Source organism: Corythoichthys intestinalis, chromosome 16, assembly GCF_030265065.1.
Source record: "Corythoichthys intestinalis isolate RoL2023-P3 chromosome 16, ASM3026506v1, whole genome shotgun sequence".
Classification (NCBI taxonomy): Eukaryota; Metazoa; Chordata; class Actinopteri; order Syngnathiformes; family Syngnathidae; genus Corythoichthys; species Corythoichthys intestinalis.
This window is the reverse complement of record NC_080410.1, coordinates 24,416,058-24,441,540: the sequence shown is the minus strand read 5'-3', so window position 1 is coordinate 24,441,540 and position 25,483 is coordinate 24,416,058. Positions and strand designations below refer to the sequence as shown.

Genomic DNA, 25,483 nt, shown 5'->3' with positions numbered 1-25,483 from the left:
TTCACCAGTCTGTCAAATTCTCTAATTTTGAGCTCCTGTTCTACTGTGGCTACTTTTGTGTCTAGCTTCTCATTTGACTTTTCCCCCCCGATTTCCTTCTCTCGCGTAGTCTGGCGCCAGCAGGAGCCGGACTCTTCACAGCATGTTTATTTGGCCTCTTCCCGTTTGTTTAAAACAGTGCACTTGAGCGTAAACATCTTCAGTACCATCAAGCCATCCACTGAAGAATGATTTCTTTATCCTTGCATTTTAAAACTGCTGCTAAATTCATTCACTGCCATTGTCAGTAAATACATCAGTTCATTTCCACTGGGAAAGCTGGCATTGAGTGATCATGTTTCACTGCCATTGACGACGATAGACGTCCAATCCATTTTTACTGGGAGAGTTGGAAGCGATCGTTCGATCGTTGGCAGCCAATGAGTTAAAAAGTGTGCGGCCATACAGAATTTTAACATGCTAAACTGATTTTCAAAACGTGTGATCACCTACATGTGACCAGGGAAATCATACATATGTTATTATTGTTACTTTGTTTTTATGTTCAAATGGCTTCCTAAGTGAATATTCCAAAGCGTTATCAGAATTGAAGTTCACAGCACTTCACACTTAAAACCAGAGCAATGCCTGCAAGAAGGCTGCGGCAGGAGCAGATGTTCCGCCATTCGTCAAATTTATTTGCTAACACATAGGCTCATTGAAACCTGGATATTTTGGAGGCAAATTCATTTTCACTCTAGTAGACATCTGTTCGCTCTTTTACGTGTTTGTTCAATGCCTAAACTAATATGTACAGTAAATAACTACTGTTGTCCAGACTAGGGGCGGGAACCTCTTGGTACCTCACGATATGGTATAGTTTGCGATACAAAGCTCACGATAACGATGATCTCACCATATGGCGATACAACAATTACTGTATAGATGCATTGGTCAGGAAATCATTCTGCAAAACATATGCCGTATTGGCCCTAATATAAGACGGCCCTAGTTATAAGACAACCCCCTCTTTTTCAAGACTCAAGTTTGAAAAAAATACTTTTTAAACACCAAATTTTTATACAGAAAATAATTACAGTACAACTGAAACAAATGATTATGACAATATATTTGAGAGAAAAAGTATGTTATTTTGCCTCATTCAAATCTTAATATCTGAACATTTAAATATGTAAACTGAAGTGCAATAACACATTCTTAAATGAATGGCTTCTGGTTTTTGAAATGTAAATAAACCAATCTATTGTGATAAAACAACATTGCAATAACTGCATTAACCATCAAAGTGAAGTCTAGCTAACTGTAGTCTTGAAACAAATCTGAATAAGGAAAAACATTGCAATAAAATAATGCAAACTGGTTAAACTTGAGAGTAGCTGAGATCTGTCATGACAGAACATCGCTTCAATGATATCTGGCATCATCTACCGTCGTGATTGGGTATAATGTCTAGACTGCGAATATAAGACGACCCCCACTTTTTCAGTCTTATTTCAATGCAGAAAACACAGTCTTATATTCGGGCCAATACGGTAATAAACAGAAAAACAAGCTATTCTCATCCTTTTGCTGTAAGTTAATCAGAAGTAGATGTCCAATCCATTTGAACTGGGAGGGTGGCAGCAAATTAAACCCTCCGACTTGTATGGCTGTCAGTGGCAGCCAGTGCCAGGCAACTAGGTAATTTTGGGCCATTTCAGGTCATTACCTGTTGATTTTCAGTCACTTCCTGTTGATTTTGGGTTACAGAACAGGAAGTGACCCTGGAATGAATTGGAAGGGACTCAGACTCAGGAAGCAACCTGTAAATGCTCCGAAAATCGGAAGGAGCGACTGCGAATGCTCTGGTTTCAAACGAATGAATGTTCATTCGTTTTTTTTGTTTTTTTTTTCTAAACATCGGCACCAAAATGATATCTCGATTCTTGGCATGAGAATATCCATAACCTTTTGGGATCCAAAGTATGATGATATATCACCATTTCAATATTTCGCCACACCTTAGTGCAGACTGTGTTGTACACTGCCATATCATCATTAACTTGAAATATTTTTCAATATTCATCAGTGGGAAAGAGTAAACATCCACGACAAACCATTAATTTAAATTATGTGTGTAAAGTTTTAAAGATTAATTGGATGGCCTTTTTACACCTGGTTCCCCTGTGCTGAGACATGCAATCCGTTAACAAATATGAGTGATTGTGTCTATGCATTGGTGGTTAGGGAGGGTTGTTTTTTTCAAATTTTCCCCACTATTTTATTTTGTGAAACACAAAAAACATTGTGGAAAGCATTTACAAGGGACAGCTATTATTTTACATGTCTTTAAAAGATAATCCCAATTAGCGATCCCTCGTTTTTCGCGGTTGATGGGGATCAGAACCTGCCCCGATAACTGAAAAACCGCAAATTAGCGCCTCCCACCCCGAATTTTTTTGGGGGTGTGTGTGTTCAATGTATTTATTCAGGTTTAGCATTGGAACGAGATACATACAAGATATGTTTTTTCACTTTTTTCCCCAAAATATAATCCATCCATCCAACCATCTTCCGCTTGCTCTGGGGTCGGGTCGCGGGGGCAGCAGCTTTAACAGGAAAGCCCAGACTTCCCTCTCCCCAGCCACTTCAACCAGCTCCTCTGGCGGGATTCCAGGGTGTTTCCAGACAAGCCGAGAGACGGTCTCTCCAGCGTGTGGGACATGCCCGGAACACCTCTCCGGGGAGGCGTCCAGGAGGCATCCGAACCAGATGCCCGAGCCACCTCAGCTTGCTCCTCTCAATGCGAAGGAGTAGCGGCTCGACGCCGAGTCCCTCCTGTATGACTGAGCTTCTCACCCTATTTATAAGGGTGAGCCCGGACACCCTGCGGAGGAAGCTCATTTTGACCGCTTGTATCAACGATCTTGTTCTTTCGGTCACGACCAACAGCTCATGACCATAGGTGAGGGTAGGAACCAGTGTTGTTAATAACGTCGTTAGAATATATTGGCGTTACTAACGACGTTATTTTTTTCAGTAGTGAGTAATTAATTTTCTCATCCTGGCAACGCCGTTACCGTTACTGAGGCGGGAAATGTGTACTTTACTTTGCGTTACTATGTCTGTTGAATGACGCGAGAAAACTCTGAGAGAAACAGACTCACGGAGACGAGAGAGTAGAGCAGGAGTGGGGAGGAGGCAAGGGAGTTGTGACGGCGTTGCAAACGCGATGCTAGGTGGCTCCAATAATACCTGACTGTAGCCGACAGTCTACATACTACGCCCACATGATGCTACGGTAGATATTACATAATATAGAACTAGATGCAAATGACTGACACGTCGGCATTAGCAACATGTATAAAGAACTAGATGCGTTCGTAAACAGCCGCCATCTTAAAGCAGTAGACCTCTCAGAGAGACTGTTGTAGAGAAACGTCCTAGCGAACCTAAGTGTTTTTTTTTTTTTTTTTTTAATCTAAAATGCTCCTAAATCGGCAAAATCTTGACTTAAATCAATCTTTAAATAATGAGTTTTAAACAGTACACATGTCGAAAGTAGACAGAAGGGAACTAATGCAATAATGGGAGCAATTTTAACAACTTTAACAGTTAATTCACAACATTAAATTACTTCCAAACATAGCACAGGTTACTATCTAGTTATCGCAATATCCGCAATACCCCTGTGTCTAAGTTTAGGGTAAAGAATTTGGGTAGGGCCAATTGTCCCAAAAACCCTTTAAACTTCACATTGTGTTTTTTTTTTTTTTTTTTTTTTTTTTGAGGGGGGAAAAAACATGAAAATTATCACCATTTACTTTGCCAAGTAACTAATTACTCTTACATTCAGGTAACTGAGTTACTAACGCAATTACTTTTTGGGAGAAGTAATTTGTAACTGTAATTAATTACTTTTTTAAAGTAAGATTAACAACACTGGTAGGAATATAGATCGATTGGTAAATCGAGAGCGTCGGATTTCGACTCAGCTCCTTCTTTACCACTACGGACCGATGCAGAGTCCGCATTACTGCAGATGCTGCACCGCTCCGCCTGTCAATCTCCCCCAAAGTATAATTAATAAAAATAAAAAAAACTTATGTGTATATATATATATATATATATATGTTTTAATAAATTGGTTTTAAGCACTTTAGATGTAATAATGATAATGAAAGTTTTAAACATGTTACTGTCCCACCAAATTATTTTTAAACAAGAAAAAAAAAAACGCTTGTCATTAGTCAATGCTTTTTTGAGTGAGTTCACTCAAATCCTCTCAAGCTGTTCACTCACACAGAGTTGCCACAGCAACTGTTTAACAATTTAAACAATGATTGGCGCATGCGGTGCTTTGAAGCTTCGCCTTCCAGGCGTCTGTAGCAAGATCAAACATTAAACGTCAGTCAATCATCCTTAACTTTAATGAGCAACTCCAGTGCACTGCATGACCAACAAAGAGTAGCAAGAGGGAGAGTGAGACTACGTGATCGACTCGAGACGGCTTTTCTTTGATTATTTATCTTTTTTTTAATTGGGAAAAAAAATCCGCGATGGACTGAGGGCGCAAAGTTTGAAGCGCAAAGTAGTGAAGGATCACTGTATATACTGTAGTGTTTGTCCTCTTCCCCAATTCTAATTTTCTAACATACCTAAATGATGCCAAATTCCGTTATCAAAAACAGACATTCACACTCTTAGAACTCTGCCATGCAGGCCATTTTTACCCAATCTCTTTCTTATGGCGGAGTCATGAACACTGAGTGATGTGAGGCCTACAGTTGTTTTTGTTGTCGTGGAGTCTTTTGTGACTTCTTAAATGAGTTGGCTGACAAGCCACTATTGAAAAGGTCTACCATGGTCTTTTTATGCTGATTCTTATTGGAAAGCAGGAGAAATGCTCCGTTCAGTCGTGGGTATGTCTGTGCCAACTCAGCTTTAGTCACTCATTTGGAATACCTTGTTCCCTGTGGTTCATTTGATGATGGATATCATAGTCACAGGGGGATGCTAAAAGGTTTACTTTCAGCAGGGTTCAGAATTTACACAGAAAAAGTCTTCCACTTCAAAATCTGATATCCCAAATGCGCACAAACGCACCAATGCAACCTTTACCATAAAACTGCCCTTAACCGCCAGCCATTTGTGGGTTTGCCACCATGTTGGATGTGTGAGTCATTATTCGGTTATGCAAGATGAGCGACAGATGAGCATTGTTGTGACTCATTCACACCACAACGTATGCATGGTTGAGTACACACACACTCATTTTCTTTGTCTCAGTGTGCTGCCACTCTTATCTATGCCACAGCTCTGTGAGTTGTAGAGACTTAATGGCCCTTTTAGCAGAAGGACAATTGCCAAAGACACATCAGCGATGACAGGAAAAGTTGTCAAGAGCCACTGGGCAAGGCTGCACTTTTACTCACACAGCTTCACTCAAGTGCCGCTTTTGACGTAGTATACACAGTCTGTGCAGATTCATCCTTGTGACTCACACAGAGTGGATACACACCCAAACACAACTTAGAAAATGTTCACCTTCCACACAAGTTGATGAACTTACTTTTACAATCAGCTCCATAAATATTGGGACAATGACAGTTCTCACATTTGGGGCACTAAATACCAACACGTTTACGAGGAGTCCTCGAGTTACGACATTGTTGCATTCCACGCTGGTGACGTAACCTGAATTTCCGCATAGGTCAGATCTCGTTGTTACAGTTGAAATTTACGCCAAAATAATTTGTATTTCAATTCAGTAGTTTATTTTCAACCAAAAGCACAGAACACAACAACTGTGATGCCAGCAAAACGAAACCACAAGAACTTTTTCGCTCCGGTCACTTCTCCTGTAACTCACTCCAGCTTTTGTGTGTTTCGGGACAGTCCAGAAAACAACACTGAACACCTCAACATTACAACCTGAAGCATACATGCAACCCGATTCGTTACATTACTGTCCTCATTGTTACTTTACGTGATCCGAAAGTTGTTTGGTTTCACGGATTTCAACAGTAAAGACAAAACCTCTTTTGGCAACGACAAGGCTATTTCTGCGACTGTTTAACTTTGGTCTGAACGTAGCATATCTTTACCGATGTTCGTCGGCGTCTCCATAGACTTGGTGTCTCTCTCCTATCGTTTTATGATGTACTGCTTCATTTCCACGGTACCGTAATTTTCGGACCATAAACCGCCACTTCTTTCCTTCATTTTGAATCCTGCGGCTTATAGTGTGGTGTGGCTTATTTGTTGATTTATTGGGTTAATAGGTAACACTTAAATTGATAGCGGCGTCACAAGACTGCCATAAAACCATATTAATTATGACATGACACTTATCATGGGCATTAATAAATACTTATGACGATTGTCATTTAGTGTCATCTGCCAAATTATGTCACTAACTCCTTTTACATCCATTCAAAAGTCGGATAATTTGCCAAATGACACCAAATTATATCTGTTATAAGCCTTGATTAATCCTCAAGGCAGTCTTATGACAGTTTTATGGCACCACTGTCAAAAATACGGTTACCAAATACCACGACTAGTAATTAATGAAACAACTGGAACAGTAACTGAAGAAATAAATAGCACAGAACATGAATTTCTATTGTCATTTCCATATGTGGCGCTGCAATGCATGCTAGGAGGCATGTTTGATGACAGTGTTGACCGCAGGTGGCAGAAGAGGTTGACTGTCTCCCCTAAGGGAGCAGTGATGGCCAATTGAAGCTTCTTGAAGCAATGATGGTTGCTTCATGGAGGTTCATTTCTTTCTTCTTTATGTCCATCATGTGAAAAAAGGTGTGCGAAAAAGGCAAAGATCCTGCCAGCTGGCGCACATACACAGGCAAGCATTATGCACTAGCTATCAGAAACATAGATGCTGGGGACTTAAAGAGCATACGACAGGAGAAAAAGTCTTAAATAGCATTATTATGTGAATTAGAATCATATTTTGAGACGATTCGACTATATACAACAATTTAGCAAAGCACAGATGACGAGAAATTATTCTTTTAATCTGCCGGTTAGCCAAGCCTACCATTATAGGGCTCTAGCGTCCCCAGCAGGTGGATGACATCAGCGGGAGACGGGGCTCATCAGTTTTACTATTCAACCCATTGAAGGGGAATTATTCAGAACGAAGAAAACGCGACGAAGAGAGCCGCAAAATGTCATTGTTTCAGTCTCTCTACTCCAATATTTTTACAGGATATTCTTTTTATTCAAGTATTTTTCCCCAATAGCTAAATAAATGGCTTGAGAAGGACCAGTCAGCCCGTCATTTCCCTTCCCCGGCTTCGGAGAATGTAAACAAACCAAGAGGCGTGACAGCTAGCCGACATGCTAACCCGAACCGATTGATCTTTCAAAGTCTTCGAAGCGGAAAATCACACATAACTAGCCCGGATGTTTTGACATGACGACTGGGTTGTCGATTGTCTTCGCCGGAGAGCAATTTACAGCTCGTTCCCCGGAAGAGGGCGGCTGCAGTTTTTGTGCAGCTAACGTGACGCTAATGTGCACGAGGAGAGCTTTTTACATGCCTATCAATGATCAAACGTAACTAGTCCTTTATTTAAAGAAAGTTTGTAGTGTTTACTTGTAATCGTTGTATTCGTATTTGCCATAATACAAAACAAGATGTTTACTCACTTCCTTGTAAGTCCAATGGTCCCACATTAGTAGGGCTTGTTTTGGCCAATATCCACGGAGAATGGGAACCTTTTGAAACTCCAAAAAGGCGCACACACCGTTTAGCTGGCGTGATTCGAAAAATAAACGTATTAATCCGCAAAATCAGAATCCTTAGTCCTTCTCATACAACAGTACGGCTGTATAGTAGATAGGACTTCTTCTCCCGTACACGTCACAGCGCCCACCTCCTCAATGCAAGACCGAAGCCAGAAGTCACTCATTTTCATGGCACGGGATTCAAAAAACACTAAATGAATATAGCGATCGCTTCCACATACATCCAAGCGGTCCATATCATTCAGGAGCATAAAATACAACGTGTATTATGAAATAAACATGCTTTTTCGTGTCACATGCACTTACATGGTGGACAAGGCGCAGGGGTCGTAAAGTCAAAAGTTGTAGGTCGAGGATATCGTAACCTGAGGAGGCCCTGTAGGCAGTTGCAGTAGAATCCTGACAGACTATTACTGGGGATGAAATCCAGCATCTCATGAAGTTTACGCTATCCGGATTACATTAACATACCTTCATTGACTGCAAAGGATTTGCAAGCTGAACGATTGACATTCTCCAGTAAAAGCACATCTTGTTCGTTTTAACTTCAAATATTTTTTTAGAGACAAAAAGATAATTATTGACATCGCAATATTTATGGCTATTACTTTATCACACATACACACACAAACACAAGCTCTCTGCATCTAAAGTGGTAAACAACTGCGTTGTTTCCACCCTTTTGCATGGATGCGTTTAGCCTTCTAGTGCGTAAGGATTTTTCAATTTGAAATGCCAGTGACTCCTGCTCACTCGTTTGTTTTCTATTCAATAGCTCTTTCAGTAAAAATAAATAAATCAACATGATCCTTCATCGCAGCAGGATTAGAGGGGATTTTCTTTTTTAACATGTTGTCAAGGAAACTGTAAACAAGCGGCTTAAAATGGGCTACCCGCCGCTGGCATAGTTGGTGAGACCATAAATTTGAGGTCACCCAAGACCCTGAGGCATGCTGGGAGTTGCAGTCGGTTCAGTTTATTTTCACCGCATGTGTGGATAGGCCATTTCACCTCTTTTTGGTGCCCACAAAGGTAAGGCTGGCTCACCTTCAGTCATGAGAGTGTCATCAATATCAGACCCCACGGTCTCCACTTTGTTGCAGCAGTTTTCTTACTGCCTTTTGCCTGATAACAGTGACTCGTTTCCACTGTCAAAACTAGTGATGCATGATAATACATTTTTCAACGGATAGCGATAATTTCCTCCTCGTTCCAGGCGATAACAGATAAGCCGATAATTCTATTAAGATATATGTAAATTTTAAAAATATACACAAGAGCAAATATTACTGCGCAAAATAGAATTTATTGCTCTTTTTTTCCACATCAAATGTGAACAAGTAGTAAATTTCAACATCTAAACAATGACAAATTGTCTGACATTGTGTAATGGTAAACTTATGGCAACAATTACAATGGCGTACCACAAGCAACACGTCACTTTTGCTCATTAATATTCATGACGTTAGCAATTGTTGCTAGGCGGGTCAACCTCCCGTTTGTCCCTATGGGTAAATGCATGGAAATAGTGTACGAACGAGATGTTTACTGAAATAAACATACCAATTCTGTCCGAAAATGGTGTCCCTGGTGCCAAATTCACTGGTAAAGCTGTGGAAGAACACACACATGTTCAGTTCAGAGATGGCTTCAGAGAGGGCTGGAAAAGATTGGGGAAAAGAACCGACCTGATACAGAGTTAGCTTTTTTATCGACACCTTTTTCTTGTGTGCATTGCCTTGAGCCACTGACAATGACATTCTCCTGTTTCAACAATCTATCCTTTACCACCATATGCCCTGTCTTTCTTATATATTATATCCTCTGGTTGTCTTACGTCTCTGACCGTTCTTGGGCGCAATTTACATCGCTATTTTTGTGTAGCGATTGCAAATGGTACTCAGTGACAGCCAACAAACACTTTTAATTTTTCATTAATAACAAATCTTAATTTATTTACACTTCCCCTTTACTAAAGTTGTTCTTTTACAACAGAAAAGGAAACCGTGGCAGTCAGATAGCATTATAATTTTTGTCAGGTCATTCATTGTCAGACAGAAGCATTACGGCAAAAAATAAGTAAAAATATCAAAATGGCGTACCTCTTCGTCCTCTGTAGGACCATGGCCCCCAACAAAATGTTTACTGCATATGAAATGTGAATGGCTTCACCTTGCTGGCGTTAAACTGGTCTTTTGGGCATCTGCGTAAGTTGATCCATTCTTCACATATTTTCCTCTGAGTTTTTGGTTTCGGGAAATGTATGAAGACAACAACTTCATACGTCGTAATGTCTAGAGTCGTTTCTACAAGTTCCAAAGCAGCAGTGTTTTAGCGGCATGTTCTCTTTTGAAAGATTACCGGAGAAAACAAGCAGAAATAACATGGATTGTATGCAAGGGCGTGACTATAATGACCCAGTTCCGCCTTACGATGGCGTCACGGTCTAAAAATAGCATTTGTGCGGTACGCTATTACAATACCTAAGTTGCACAAAAATGCCTTTAAAAGTAAGCCATTCCAAACATATATATATTACATTACTACATTGCAAAAACACACCTCCTTAAAAGTAGTTAAATTCCCTTGTTTCCAGTGTAAATCTATTGGAAATAAGTAAAATTATCTGCAGTAAGTAGTAAGTAAATTTAAGCTTAACAGTCTTATTTTAAGCATTAAATTATTATATTTAATCCTAAAAAGAGAAATGTTCTTTATTCAAGAATCAATAAGGTTCAAAAAAGTATTTGAAAGCAATTTTTTCTTGAATTAGGTGAAAAATGACCAATTTTTAGATGCATGGGATGTAATTAGAAATAGTAATATTAGCATTTCTGAACCAGGCAGTTCTTGTGAGTGTGGTTTGGCGCATGTTGAAATTATCATCTAACGACTGTGCCGTCATGAAAAGCATGCTTACATGAATGACATCACTTGTCCAAATGTCCGTAGTGAAACTGTTGTGACCGGCATGTTTTTCCACGAAGAATGGTGTTCGTATAAGGCTGGTAAGCACGCATCCGAAAAGTAGCGGGGCTCCAGATGCTGGCCTCTCCTCCAGCCTGTGCTCTTCTGTCCGTCCAGCCGCAAAATTAGCACCCGCGCCAGCCCTCAGTCTGGTCGTGGTGCTTAATGAGTTGAACCGGAGATGAGTGGGGGCAGCGCTGCCCGAGGCCGAGCTGGGGGCTGCTTGTCAAACGCGTCTCCGATTGTCACAAGCCTCGTAACTTAGCTTAGTTTGTTTGTTTTAGGGCTGTCAAACGATTAAAATTTTTAATCGAGTTAATCACAGCTTGAAAATTAATTAATCGTAATTAATCGCAATTCAAACCATCTCTAAAATATGCCATATTTTTCTGGTATTGTTGGAATGGAAAGATAAGACACAAGACGGATATATACATACAACATACTGCACATAAGTACTGTATTTGATTATTATAACAATAAATCCACAAATGGCATTATTAACATTCTTTCTGTTAAAGGGATCCAAGGATAGAAAGACTTGTAGTTCTTAAAAGATAAATGTTGTAGTTACAAGTTATAGTAATTTTATATTAAAACCCCTTTTCATGTTTTCGTACAAATTTTCAATCAAAAGTTGAGTTAATATAATAATAATAAGAATAAAAATAACAATAATAAGAATAGAGTGACCAAAGTCTGAATAAGTTTTATGTGTATTTTGCATAGCTATTTTGATTGGGAATGCCAGTTCACTTTGCATTGTTGTTTAACTGTGTGACAATAGGGCCTCATTACTACAGACTGAAGTGATTTTCTTTTTGTGAACTTTTTTTTTTTTTTGAGGGATAGGAATATTATTTTTGTCGTGCTTTCACTAAATGATACTTATGTTTATTGTGAAGGAGTTGCCGAAGCTTATGCCAATAAACGGCGCAGTCCAATGAACGCCTGTTTCCACTTGCCTTTATAACATATATATCTCTGTACATATCTTACCCAAAATACAACAAGAGACACATAATTGGCACTAAAAGAAAGAAAACTTACAGAAATATGTGTGGAGCACAAATAGCACAATGCAACAGCATAAACATCTCACAACGACTAATTCTCCCACTATTAGAAGGAATAACATTAGTATGGAACGGCGTTGCCCCCAAGCGGCCGGTGGCTTTCTCTTCACTCTTAATGTGCATAAATGGCGTCATTGTAATCTGTTTGAGGCAATGCGCGAGCTGGTCATTTCGTGCGTGCGTTAATTGCGTCAAATATTTTAACCTGATTAATTTTAAAAAATTAATTACCGCCCGTTAACGCGATAAATTTGACAGCCCTAGTTTGTTTACATGAGCATTAGCATTTCTTTAAAACTCCACGATCCAATCACTAAGAGTCTTGTCGCACGCTGTTCCTCTTCCTGTTCCATCCCCCCACAACTATGTAGCTGTGTCTGTGTTGCATGTGTTTTTCCCCACACACCTGTAATGGCTCTCCTCCAGAAAACTGCAACCTTGAAGCTCGCGTTACCCCCTCACACACACTCAGAAGCACTCTTCCTCTGGCTACCTCAGTCCCGTAACACCACATTGTGTGCTCCACTCACATGCCTTCTGTCTTTTGGGTCTCCTAAATCAACTTTAATACCAGTAAGAATAACCAATGCGCCACAAGTTTCAAGGACCTACAGGCTAATCCATGTTGAGTTTGTGTTGCCAGTGCTCATCACTATATGATGTGTATTTTGCAGACACTACCCTAGGGCAAACTTCACCTGTGTGGCTGACACTCCAGAGAACATCCGCCTCAAACAGCAGAGCAAGATGCAGAGCCAAGTGAGGCTAAGTCCGACTCCAGCTGTGGAGAACACACACACACTTGTTGACATAGTTCCACGGGGGGGGTGACGGGGGGGGGGGTATTGCTTAAAGTGAAAAGCCCCACTTGAGTTAACCTTCAAGAGACCACTTCACCATCAGTATAGTGAAGACCACAGCAGCTCGTGAAACCGATTCCCGACACCGATATTGTGTCAGTTACAGCAAATGGTTCAGTATGGCCCATGCGGATTAATCATCAACCGCGATATTTAAATATGTTTTGTACATGCGTTTGAGCTACGCAATCACATCTCGTTTTAATAGTGCTTCTACGGCTAATTTTTCTACCCAGACCAAAATATCATCTTAATCAGGTCATGTGGTTTAATATAAAATTGCTCCAAAACGGAGTTATACTGGCCCAGCAAATTATCGTTCCTGCTCTGGCTGCCTGATGAAAAAAATGAGGCTTGTCAGTGTCCCCCCCCCCCCCACATTCACGTTACGGATTACACCTTGTGCATGTCCGGGGGTGGGGGTTCGGAGTATCGGGGTGATGGCTTGAGTGACAGATGGTGTTTTTTATTCATGCATCCTCATTACCCTTCATGCACACCAACAAGCATACTGTAAACCTTTGCTATTCACGGGCAGACTGACTGACACTTTGGCACATTTAGCAGCCGTTAAATGAATTATCACACTGTGACTACTCTATATGAAACGTCAATACGAATTTCACTACTTCCCACATCAGTGTAGCAAGGAGCTGCAGGCATTACAATTATAAACACGATAGGGTCCTGAAATTTAATTCGGCTAACTGACTGTAGATGCGAACGGCAGACAAGATCTGTAAGACAAGATTTTTAGCAATCGACTGATCACCCTTCCCCTAAAATGGAGAAAATTGGCATCACTCGATCAATAAGTCTTCAATATACATTGCACTCTATATTCCCAGACGTTTCTATGCATCATCTTGAGAACTTTACCACTTTGCATCAATCCTGCTAGCCAAAAGCAGACTTCATAATGGTATTGATGGGTTATGTCGGTCATGCACTGCGCCTCGCATTCAAGTAATGGGCCGCCCACATCAAGAGGAGCTATTCACAAACACACGCACGCAGCAATCTAACGCCGGATTTCTGTTGAAAAAGTATGAAAGCTGTACCAAATACAAACAGGAAGGATATTTTCAGGAGTGATTTGTTCAAGGATTCAAGGTAACTGTTATGTTTTTTGTACCATGCTTGCATTTTGAAATGTTGTGAAAAAAATCAATGGGAGAAATTAGCCGCATTGCATTGGCATCATCATAGTTCACAATATTTATGTCAAATAAATGCTAACTGCACGTTTTTTTGCTTTTAACCAAGAATCGAGACCTTTTTACGTCCATATCTCAATCAAGCATATAAAGAATTTGGGGATTTAAGCATTTTCACAAGAATTTTCACCGGAAAAGCTCTTCGACATATTTACGTAAAATAAATGCTAACTGCACTTTTTTGCTTTTAACCAAGAATCTAGACTGTTTTACGTTCATATCTATAAAGAATTCGGGCAGTTAAGCATTTATTCACAAGAATGTTCACCGGAAAAGCTATTTACATAAGACGGCCACTAGCTACATTTACAAACAGACTAGCATTGTATTTCGACATATTTACGTAAAATAAATGCTAACTGCACGTTTTTTTTGCTTTTAACCAAGAATCGAGACCGTTTTACGTCCATATCTATAAAGAATTCATGTATTTAAGCATTTATTCACAAGAATTTCCAATGAAAAAAGCTCTTTGTTTGTGATTCCACTCGGTCAGCTTTGACGGCCTCGCCAACAATGCAGGCCCCCTATTTATTGGCCCCGTGTCCCGCCAATACATTATAAAGTCTATGACTTAGTGTTCTAATAAGCACCTTGACCTATTTTATTTTTACTTCGACATATTTGCGTAAAATAGATTCTAACTGCAAGGTTTTTTTTTTTTGCTTTTAACCAAGAATCGAGACTGTTTTACATCCATATATGTATATATATAAAGAAATCAGGAATTTAAGCATTTATTGACAAGAATTTTCAACGAAAAAAAGGCTAAATGAACTCAATACAACTCTTTGTGATTCCACTCGGTCAGCTTTGACGGCCTCGCCAAAGATGCCTGCCCCCTATTTATCAGCCCCGCGCCCCGTGTTCCGTCAATACATTATGAAGTCTATGCCACAGGAACAGGAAGTGAATTGGCCCCATTTTTAAAAAATGTGATGTTCCCTTCATAAGAACAGCTATTTAAAGTGCACCTAATCATTTCGCTACATTTATTTTTAAATCAAGCATTCACAGCCATTGCCCCTTTTTCAAAATTAACAGCGTGAGTAATCTTGCATTTTTTTCCCCCTTACTGGAAAAAATAGCTGAATAAAACAGTTTGTTTGGAGACGCTCGTGCTCTGACACCATTGCTATGGGAACTGTATAGCTATGGAAGCTGTCACACCTCATTATGAGACTTCGTGAGGGAGAAAAATAAAGAACAGAGGGAGAAGTGAATTGTGTTGGAGGAGGGGTGGACAGAGAGAGAAAAGAGGAAGACAGACAACAGGACACAGAAGCTGGGCGGTAGGAAAGGAGGGAGGAGCTGGGCTGAAAGAGGAAATGCAACATCCCTGGATAGCTCTCCCAGGCTGAGGAGAATCATACATACGCAGTGAAATATGAATGAAGGCGCACAAAGGGACACAGGAATAGGCGGGGGAGGAAAGCAGCCATGTGATTGGAAGAGGGGGGAAAAACGGATGAGATGGGGAACATGAATCTTCGTGGTTTATCTTTCTGGGCTCTCGGTAAACAACACGGCATATCATGGTAGAGGTGTAAAGCGATTTGTCATTTTCATACTAAACTAGTTTAAACCCTTCAAGTGCCACCCATACAAGTGGAGTCAAGACTGCAAACATAATGCACTACCTCTCCTCGGGCCATATATGGTCGACACCTTTGGCCGTCGCTCCCCCATGGAACAGGAAGTGAGCGTCACCAAGAAAGATGAAGCAGAACACACTTGCCCTGCCTTGGTCACACGGTTGATTTATGATTTTATGCTTAATAGCTCAGCCCGTTCACCCCATAGTTCCATGGCAAAGTCTGAAGAAATCAAATCAATGTGCTTGATGAGAAGCATCTCACGCTTGAGTTGTTCAAGGCATTTACATTTTTGAAAAAAAAAAATCATTTTGGCCAGCGACGAATTATAATGATGGATTTTTCTTACTTTTTTGCCTAGGTTCTCTACAAGGAGGATTTTGAAAAGAATAAAGGGAAATCTTTCACCGTGGTAACAGACACACCAGAGCTGCAGAGACTCAAGAAATCACAGGACCAAATCAGCAACGTAAGTGACAATGAGTGAGTGAATTTATAGGGCAAGTGAATTTTTGGTCTTTTCAAAAATGTTTTAACCCCAAGTAAGCATCACATTTTGGGTCACGTAAGCTGCAATAAAGAACAAAAACGAGGCATACGGAAGGTGCGGAGCACTGTGGGTAACCAGTGCGTAATGAGTATACAGGACAGTCTGAGATACTAGCATTTGATTGGCTAAAATAATACAGGCATTTAAAAATGTCTGACAACGGCTATTTTGCCAACTTCCAGGAAATATTGAGAATTACTTATTTTTCGCAACTATTACATTACCAAAAAAATGAAATTTTGTGTCTTTTTCACTTTATTTAACAAGATTCTTTTCACTGGGATGCACTTGATCAAAGTCTTGTTTTGCGCTTTAAGTCTAGAGATAGACGGATTATCGGCTGGGCCGATTATCCACAACGACATTTGGAAATTTGATGTATATTGGTATTGGCCTTCTTCTTTTTTTTTTTTTTTTTTTTTTTAAAACCAGCAGCCGGTATGAAAAAATCAATTTACAACTGGGTTATTTCAGCTCAGATGCAGCCGCGCCTCTTACTCCTCCACTGGTATTCACTCCGTCCTCTGATTGGTTAAATGGTAATGATAAATGGAGTTACACTAGTAATGCGCCTTTCCACATCTCGAAGCCCCTCAAAGCGCTTCACACTATATCCTTATTAGGGATGCAAAGATAGAGTTAAGTCACGGTTCGGTACCATTTTCGATTTGAGGGACACGATGTTCGATTCGATTCAATACGTTTAATGCTCTGAAACAAAAAATACAAGTGTTATTTTATTTCGATGTTTTTTTATTTTGCTAACAAGCAAAAATAACATCGCCACCATATAAACATGCATTTTAGTGCATAATATTTATGTGCTTACTTACTTACTCACGTAGCCAATGGTATGGGACTTGGGGCACATCGAGTTTACTATTTGATGATATCTAGTGTGTGTGCTCGAGTGTTGTCGGAGTATTAAAAATGTTAACAAACGCCTCAGAAGTCACGTCCGCTCATTACTGCACAACACCAGCATATGACAATCGACTTTCATAAACAGGACGAGTATGAAGTACAGCGCTCTTAATTTGCCACTCATTGTTCATCATGTAACCGTGAAGTAGCTCTCATGTCCAGCTGTCTGTTGTCAAAGCAAGATTGTTCGTAGGACCACGGACCGGTGCTTTTTTTTCACGGATTGCCAGTAAGTGGCAGAAAATGACAGTAAATACCAAATAGACATGTGCCGGTTACCGGTTTCACGGTTTACCGTGGTGTGAAAACGTCGCGGTTTCAAAACCACTAAAATTTTCCGTCATACCTTAGTACGGTATTCGCTATTTTTCATGTGCCAAAATGTAGCCGAAGTGGCTTGGTGTGGCAGCGCTCACCCCTTCCTGTTTGTTGCCGTGAGTGTCAGTGATGCTATTCTGCTAAACAACCAGCAAACCCAAAAACAAATCCTCCAAACACAAGGCGTACTTTTCTTAGACTTATTGAGCTCTCAAATCGTGGTGAAATATACAAATGAATACATTTAAAACGTTGTACAATTGTATTTTTCCACGTGTGATTAGGTTCAACAGGATATCAGTAGCACCATTAAAAAGTTCGACAGAAACAAAACGCACATTTTCCTTTCAAATTCAATATACAAACTAACTAAAACTTACAAAGAAGAATGTTAGCCTAGGCTAAGCTGGGAGACCAGCTTCGTCGAGGTTTTATGTCTCACAGCCGCTGAGTGAGAGACAAGCTTGAATGAAGGGGTGAAAGAAAAAGAATCGCGTCAAAGATCGCTAATTGAGAAAGGAAGTCTCACTCCTCACTTTTTTTTTTTTTTTTTTTTTTTTGATGAAACCTTTCCTCAACAATATTTACGTTTTAACTAATTTATAAAACTAACTTATACATTTTTAACTAACTTATTAACTTATGAATTCTTTGTTCTTTTTAACACAAAGGCATGGCATCATGTAGACTAGAGTTGACAAAGTGGCTGAAAATGGCGAAACTTCACTTGAGCTTCCCCCCTCAAAAAAAGTCATACAGTATATATTTTTAATTTTATTTAGAAGTCTTTTTACTCTTTATAGCAATTATTTTGTTCTTACTCTAATATTGAGCAACTTGAGCTGTGGCTGTGGGTATAGTCTAGGTTCTATTTATTTTAATTTTATATAAAATATTTGTTATTTTTTTGTTTATTTATTTTCACATTATATTCATGTTCCAATTTGCAAATATGTTTTGAAAAAAAATCCTGTTCAATGTAATTTTTTTTTTTTTTTTTTAAACCCATACATCTCAAAATTTTGGAGCTATAATTGCAATACCGTGATACCGTGAAACCGCGGTATTTTTGCTCACGGTTATCGTACCGTGAAAATCTCATACCGGCACATGCCTAATACCAAATAACATGGCCGGGCTAAAAACGAACAGGGAAAATAACTCACCATACTATGAATCAACCTTTTTTTTAACAGCGGCTTCTCCTAAAACTTATAGGTAATAATGAGTTCTTCTCCAATCGTCAAGTTTTTCTTCTTTGCTTCAGCAATACGGTTCGCCACGAGGTGATGCTCTCAGTGTATTCACTTTTGTTGCCTCGTTTGCTAGCTTTTAGCCAGATATTATGCAGAATAGACCTGGTTGTAGGCTCCTCTTCTGGCTCAGCATGGGGCCATTTCCCTGTAAAAAATGCTGTCCAAAGACATTGCCTCCTGCAGCACACAGCCTACAGCATACAACATTGCTGTTTACATTGACTGACACTGGGCTGCAAACATCCCAGTAAAGGCGGCCAACCACTAGAAGGCGATGTACACAAATCTCTATTGGGATTAATCAAGAGGCACAGGCCAAAATGCGTTCGTTAACAAATTATTATTATTTCTCTGCGAACCGGTAGCAAATGCACCACAGACCGGTACCAGTCCCCGGCCAGGTGGTTGGGCATCACTGCTGTAATGGACTAATAATGGAAATGATAATCATTTTTAGGCGGGGTTGTCTATTACTTGCAAATGTGTGCTATTTGGATCAGACTTGGTCATTAACCACCACCAACTGTGTTTAAAGTGTTTTTAGCGTTCAGTTTTACTCAGTACTTTTTCATCAGTGCGATGTTCTTTCTGATCTGTGTCCCACATCGAGCCATTAATTAGCCTGCAAATCAGAGCAGCGAAGTAGAAAGACACACACCACTTCACTTCATCACCCCTCCTTCCTGGCCACTGACTATTCCCACGGGAATTAGACACAGCGCACATATTTCGCTGCACGTAATGACAGTGGATGGCTGGGGCGAAAGGTACAGTCGACGATACGCAAAAGCCACACGGGGGCGAGCTGAGATGGAGGCACTACATCTGCTCACAATCATTCCCAGCCTGTCATTGGACAAACTCTGCCATCTTGCGTCCTACTTCTATTGTCCTCCTTTCCCACCATTGAGGAGCATAGGCCACTTCCTGTAAATCCACGCCATCTGTTGAGAATGCTCCTCAAAAAACAAAGCCCAAATAATCTCCCTCTCTCGCACACACTGCAGCAGCATATTGCACTTGAGCGCATTGTTCTCGGCCTGCTGTCCTCGCCACAACAAATGGACTCCTCGCCACTACTGCTTAGCACAGTGGACCCTTTCATGGAGTCTGTGTGCCGGGCTGTAAATCTTGACCAGAGAGTGCTTCGAGTCAGTTGACAGGCCTCTTTTCATGAAGGGCAAGTTTGATCGGCGAAGCGCCGTGTTTTTTTTCCTCCCGTTTTTGGGAGGTTGCAAATTTAACACAAAACTTTAATAATCAATCATCACTTCCTTATCCATAAAGTGAGTTAGTGTTGCCAGCTCATTAACATATCCCCAAAAAGCTTCTAGTCTTTTTTGCAGTATTCAACCACCTTTCAAAAAAAGATGAGCCACACATGCTCCTTTCACTTCACCTGCTTGCTCCGATGTGTCAGCGGTGGTTGCTAGGCAATGGCGCACGAGCAGTTTCCTGCCCTGGAGATGTCACATCCTGTCAGCGTGTTGAGGGTGGAGGGGTTATTGCACGCCCAACATTCCCTACCAGCGTACTGTAAATGAGAGACTCCTGGTGGTCATAAAGCAAACTGCAATGCTTGCGATGTGTTTGACTAAATGTCCGATTAAATTGACATTTTGAATGGTGGAACTGAAAATTTGTAATTAAGAATAAACAGCAAACCTGACTAAAGCATAAAACGCATAAGCAATAATAGATTTAGTTTAAAATAATGGAACAAAAGTTTTTTTTTAACTTGTTAAAGGAAAAGACAACACCTAGTGCAAATGACATTTATGTAAAAGAGGGTTTCTCAGAGTATTTAAGTGTGCGAATGACGAATTTCTTTGGCCTCTGATAATGGAGAAAATAATGTTTTAACACCAAAAAAATGACACCGCTTTCGGGAGCTCGACTATTAGCCATCAGAAAATGTTTTAAAAGTTCTCACAGGATTCATGATAGGGGCGTTGTCTTCCTTTACCAAAATACTCAAGTAAGAAATATGTATAGACCCCAATCACCAACGTCACACAATCACGGGATCGCGGTATTGTGCTGCCATATTGTCCGTCATTGTGTGTCGTATTGTCACTGATCGTAGTTTGTAAAGGTGGATTCATTTGCAAATTATGGAAGCCCCGGTGCTTTCAGACGCTGTAAACTCATTGGATGAGTTGCATAAAAGCTGTTATTTGGAAAAGCTTCGGTCGATCCAGTTGCCAGATCCATATTTGATGCCCAAAACCGATGTTTCCTCCCGTCCCGTGCGTCAGAACTCGTCCTGAGAGCACAAAATTTCCAATCATACTCCAATTTATGTCATGATGAGGAGTCAGGTACCCAGAATCGGCGCCAGCCCGAATATAAACCGACATTTGGTCAGCTGAGCGTCACCGTTGTCACGATTGTAAAATGTAATTTGATCGACAACGGGCCGGTGCGTGCCAAAAAATAGCTGCGCCGCGTGAAATGTTCCCCCTGCCGGGAGCGCTTATTTATAACGCTTTTGTTGACGTGAAAACATCAAATGTTTTCATGGACGCATTACAGTAATGGATTTACGACTGTGAGATCAATTTAGAATAATTAAATTAAACAAAATATTAGTAATGTATTTTAGTAACAAATCGTGGACTGGGCCACATAACCATCTTTGAACACAAGTGTATTAGTCTACAGGTTTTCACGACCATATTCCAATGACAATCACACAGGTATGACATTTATTAGTTCAAGCAGAGTAAAATTCATTCAAGAAAGTAGTTTCCGTGTGGGCGCTCCCGTCAGAGGGGACATTTCAGGCAGGGCGGGTATTTTTCGGCACAACACCTGTTGTTGCGCTCATCTTCTTGCTGCGCGACCGCGGCGACGAGCTTCATAGTCTCCGTCTGAGGATGCCTGCGATCGTGTTGGAATCATATTGATATTTTCGCCGCTGTCTAACGGCTGTCGACAAAAACGCATCTTGAACCGAGATAAACAAACCGTGCTGCTTTAGAGATTTGCCCTTTTAACAATGGGCACACAGCAACTACTAAAATGACCGTTTATCTTCTTTGTAACTGCAACCAACCGCCACACATCCCTTCACCATTTTGATTAATCAATGTTAACGATTGTCAGGACGTTTTTTGGGTTCGTTTACTAGGCGGTGATTCCTTAGACAAGCAGTAAAACACGCAGTAATAGGAGGAATGTACGTAGCGGTAATATGTAAACACGATGAGCTGACGGACAATATGGCGGCACCAGTCAGGGGGGCGGAGTTGTGACGTCACGTAATTGGGGTCTATTAAAGCTACTCTATTTAGCTACAAAGTTTTAATTAATTAACTCTTATTGAGTTTAGATTAACGTGTTGCTTGCTCTAATGCAGTGGTTCTTAACATTGTTAAAGGTACCGAACCCCACGAGTTTCACAGGTGCATTCGCCGAACCCTTCGGAATTTCATTATAAAAACATTTTTTCACGAATTCCAAACCTAGCAAGTTAATATCTAAGTAAATTCCTGTATTTCTCCCAGATTTCAAATTTACCACATATAATTTACCTTTTGCTGTAAATTTTCACGTTGGTAAATAAAATGTAACTCATTTCACACTGCTCCTTTTTTTATTTTCATGTTTACAATGTCATTTTTTGTCACATCCTTGCATCACATACTATTTTCATGACATAAAATTGACGCATTTAAAAAAAAAAAAAAACTATCACGCAGTTCATACTGTCTGTAGGTCTGTTATACTTCCTCATACCAAGTGCCAGTCGACCTTCCACTGAGCAGATTTCTCTCCTCCAATTCGATAGAGGGCTAGCAGTTGAAGGAAATGAAATAAAGCCTGTAAATTGAGGGCAAACCAGTCCAAAACCTGGTCTAAAACGCCACTTTGTCTGGATTTAGTCAGTGTACAAAATAGGGCTCTGTGTTTCCTAACCTTCACCGAACCCCTGAGGCTTACTTACTGAACCCCTGGGGTTCGATTGAACCCAAGTTAAGAACCACTGCTCTACTGAGTACTTCTACTAGTATTTATACTGTGATTGAAAAGCTGTACTTTGACTTATCAGCGTATCAACCGTCAAGTTTTTCTACTTGCCTTTGTTTGGGTGATTTATTTTATTCTTTTGCTCAGTTGTTGAATTACAAATGCTACAGACATGTGCGTGATTAAATGGAGAAAAAAAGTCACCGATGCATTTCCTGTCATTTATTGAATGGGATAATCAAATATACAGATTAATGGCATTTTAATGGAAGAAATTAATATGACTTGTTGAGAGTTGACTGCAAATGTTTTGTATTTTTTCTTTTTGTGTCTTTAGATCAAGTACCATGAGGAGTTTGAGAAGAGCAAGAGTTCACATTTGCATGAGGAGGGCAGGATTCAACATCAACCGCCAGGCAACACTGCCCCTGGTAGTCCTTCTCTAACACCACTCGCAATTAACACTGAGCACATTCAAGCCCCTCCCTCATTTTCTGTGAAGTGATTCTATGCATTTTTTTGGTCGCTGATTTCATATCTGCCATCAGTTTTGCTCTGTATGCTTAAGTTTCCATGCACTCAGCATTAGTGGTGTACAGATGTGGGTAGTAACGCGTTACATGTACTCAGTTACATTTACTTGAGTAACTTTTTGAGAAAAATGTAATTCTAAGAGTACTTTTACCAAGCCATACTTTTTACTTGAATACAGTTGTGAAGAAAAAAACACTACTCTTACTCCGCTACTTTGGGCTACACAAGCCGTTACATTTTTCCTATTTATTCTACATACTTAGAAATACTTTTTTTTTTGCTCGCAATGCTATTGCCAAAACTAGCTCTACTAATTTCACCAATGAGATGTCGCAACAATAATCACGACTCATTACACCAATCAGAAGCAAGCTTGCCATTCTACGATCACGCAAGCTTGTTCAAAATGTAACTTTTTGAGAAAAATGTAATTCTAAGAGTACTTTTACCAAGCCATACTTTTTACTTGAATACAGTTGTGAAGAAAAAAACACTACTCTTACTCCGCTACTTTGGGCTACACAAGCCGTTACATTTTTCCTATTTATTCTACATACTTAGAAATACCTTTTTTTTGCTCGCAATGCTATTGCCAAAACTAGCTCTACTAATTTCACCAATGAGATGTCGCAACAATAATCACGACTCATTACACCAATCAGAAGCAAGCTTGCCATTCTACGATCACGCAAGCTTGTTCAATCACGCGTTAAACAGCATACGACAGGAGAAAAAAAGCCTTACTAGCATTATTATGTGAATTAGAATCATATTTTGAGACGATTCGACTATATACAACAATTTAGCAAAGCGTAGATGACGAGAAATTAGTCTTTTAATCTGCCGGTTAGCCACGCCTACCATTATAGGGCTCTAGCGTCCCCAACAGGTAGATGACGTCAGCGGGTGACTGGGTTCATCAGTTTTACTATTCAGCCCATTGAGGGGAAATTATTCAGAACGAGGAAAATGTCGTTATTTCAGTCTCTCTACGCCAATATTTTTACAGGATATTCTTTATATCCAAGTATTTTTTTCCCAATAGCTAAATAAATGGCTTGAGAAGGACCAGTCAGCCCGTCGAGGGGGAACTATTCACAAGGAGGAAAACGCGACGAAGAGAGCTGCAAAATGTCATTGTTTCTCTCTCTTTACTTGAATATTTTTACAGGATATTCTTTTTACCCAAGTATTTCCCCCAATTGCTAAATAAATGACATGGTCACGACAAATAACAGTCTTGTGCTAAATGGAATATGAAAAAATAAAAATGCACTTATTCAGGATGACATGGCAAAGTTACCCCATAATGGTCAAAACTGTCAATTTCACCTTTACTGTCGCACCTCCCGAATGATATTTTATGACACCTAAATCGGACATATGTCATTTCCCTTCGCCGGCTTCGGAGAATGTAAACAAACCAAGAGGCGTCACAGCTAGCCGACATGCTAACCAGAACCGAGTGATGTTTCAAAGTCTTCGAAGCGGAAAATTACACATAACTAGCCCGGATTATTTGACATGACGACTGGGTTGTCGATTGTCTTTGTGGATCGGCAAACCGCCCGGCGGAGAGCAATTTACAGTTCGTTCCCCGGAGGAGGGCGGCTGCAGTTGTTGTGCAGCTAACGTGCAGCTAATGTGCACGAGGAGAGCTTTTTATATGCCTGTCAATGATCAAACGTAAGTAGTCCTTTATTTAAAGATAGTTGGTAGTGTTTACTTTGTAATCGCTATATTCATATTTGACATAATACAAAACAAGATGTTTACTCACTTCCTCGTAAGTCCAATGGTCCCACAATAGTAGGGCTTGTTTTGGCCAATATCCACGGTGAATGGGAACCTTTTGAAACTCCAAAAAGGCACACACGCCTCTCCCTCATAAAGCTTTTTAAAGATTTTTTTTTTTCTTTTTTTTTTTTTCTTTGGCTTAATGTGGTGATGTAGTGGGTTATTGTACAGTATCATTATAACAACAGTTCAAATAGATGATGCTCTCAGAAAAAAATACCATTGTTTAAAAAAATCAAACAAAAATAACCAGTTACTCAAAATGTTACTCATTACCTGAGTGTTTTTTTCACTGGATACTTTTTTACTTGTACTTGAGTACATTTTTTGGATGACTACTTTTACTTGAGTAATATTATTTTGAAGTAACTATGGCTGCAGCTATCGATTATTTTAGTAGTCGATTAATCGATTAACTAGTTAGTTCAAAGAATCGAGTAATCAGATAAGGAACATGAAAAATTCAAATACCTGAGCTGAGGCTCAAACGGTATAAGTAAATGAGGATCTATGTATAATAAAAGACCAATTGGCTAACTTACATAGCAAAAGGCCGCTAGCTTAAATGCTATAAAATGCTAACAATTTTTTTCCAATGCTCTTAAAAAATGGTTCAGACCCATATTCCCACAAAAAAGGCTAGATATACATATAAACTAGGG

The 25,483-nt window shown here is 39.9% G+C and overlaps 1 protein-coding gene across 1 annotated transcript in view; it reads left to right on the top strand.

Annotated features, from left to right (window-relative positions):
• Nucleotides 1-25,483, top strand: part of lasp1 (LIM and SH3 protein 1) — a 58,570-nt gene that overhangs the window by 28,091 nt on the left and 4,996 nt on the right. Inside the window, exons 3-5 of the mRNA XM_057817851.1 lie at nucleotides 12,473-12,557; nucleotides 15,832-15,939; nucleotides 22,828-22,921. Coding sequence (XP_057673834.1) covers nucleotides 12,473-12,557; nucleotides 15,832-15,939; nucleotides 22,828-22,921 — 287 coding nt within the window. The remainder of the gene's footprint in view (nucleotides 1-12,472; nucleotides 12,558-15,831; nucleotides 15,940-22,827; nucleotides 22,922-25,483) is intronic.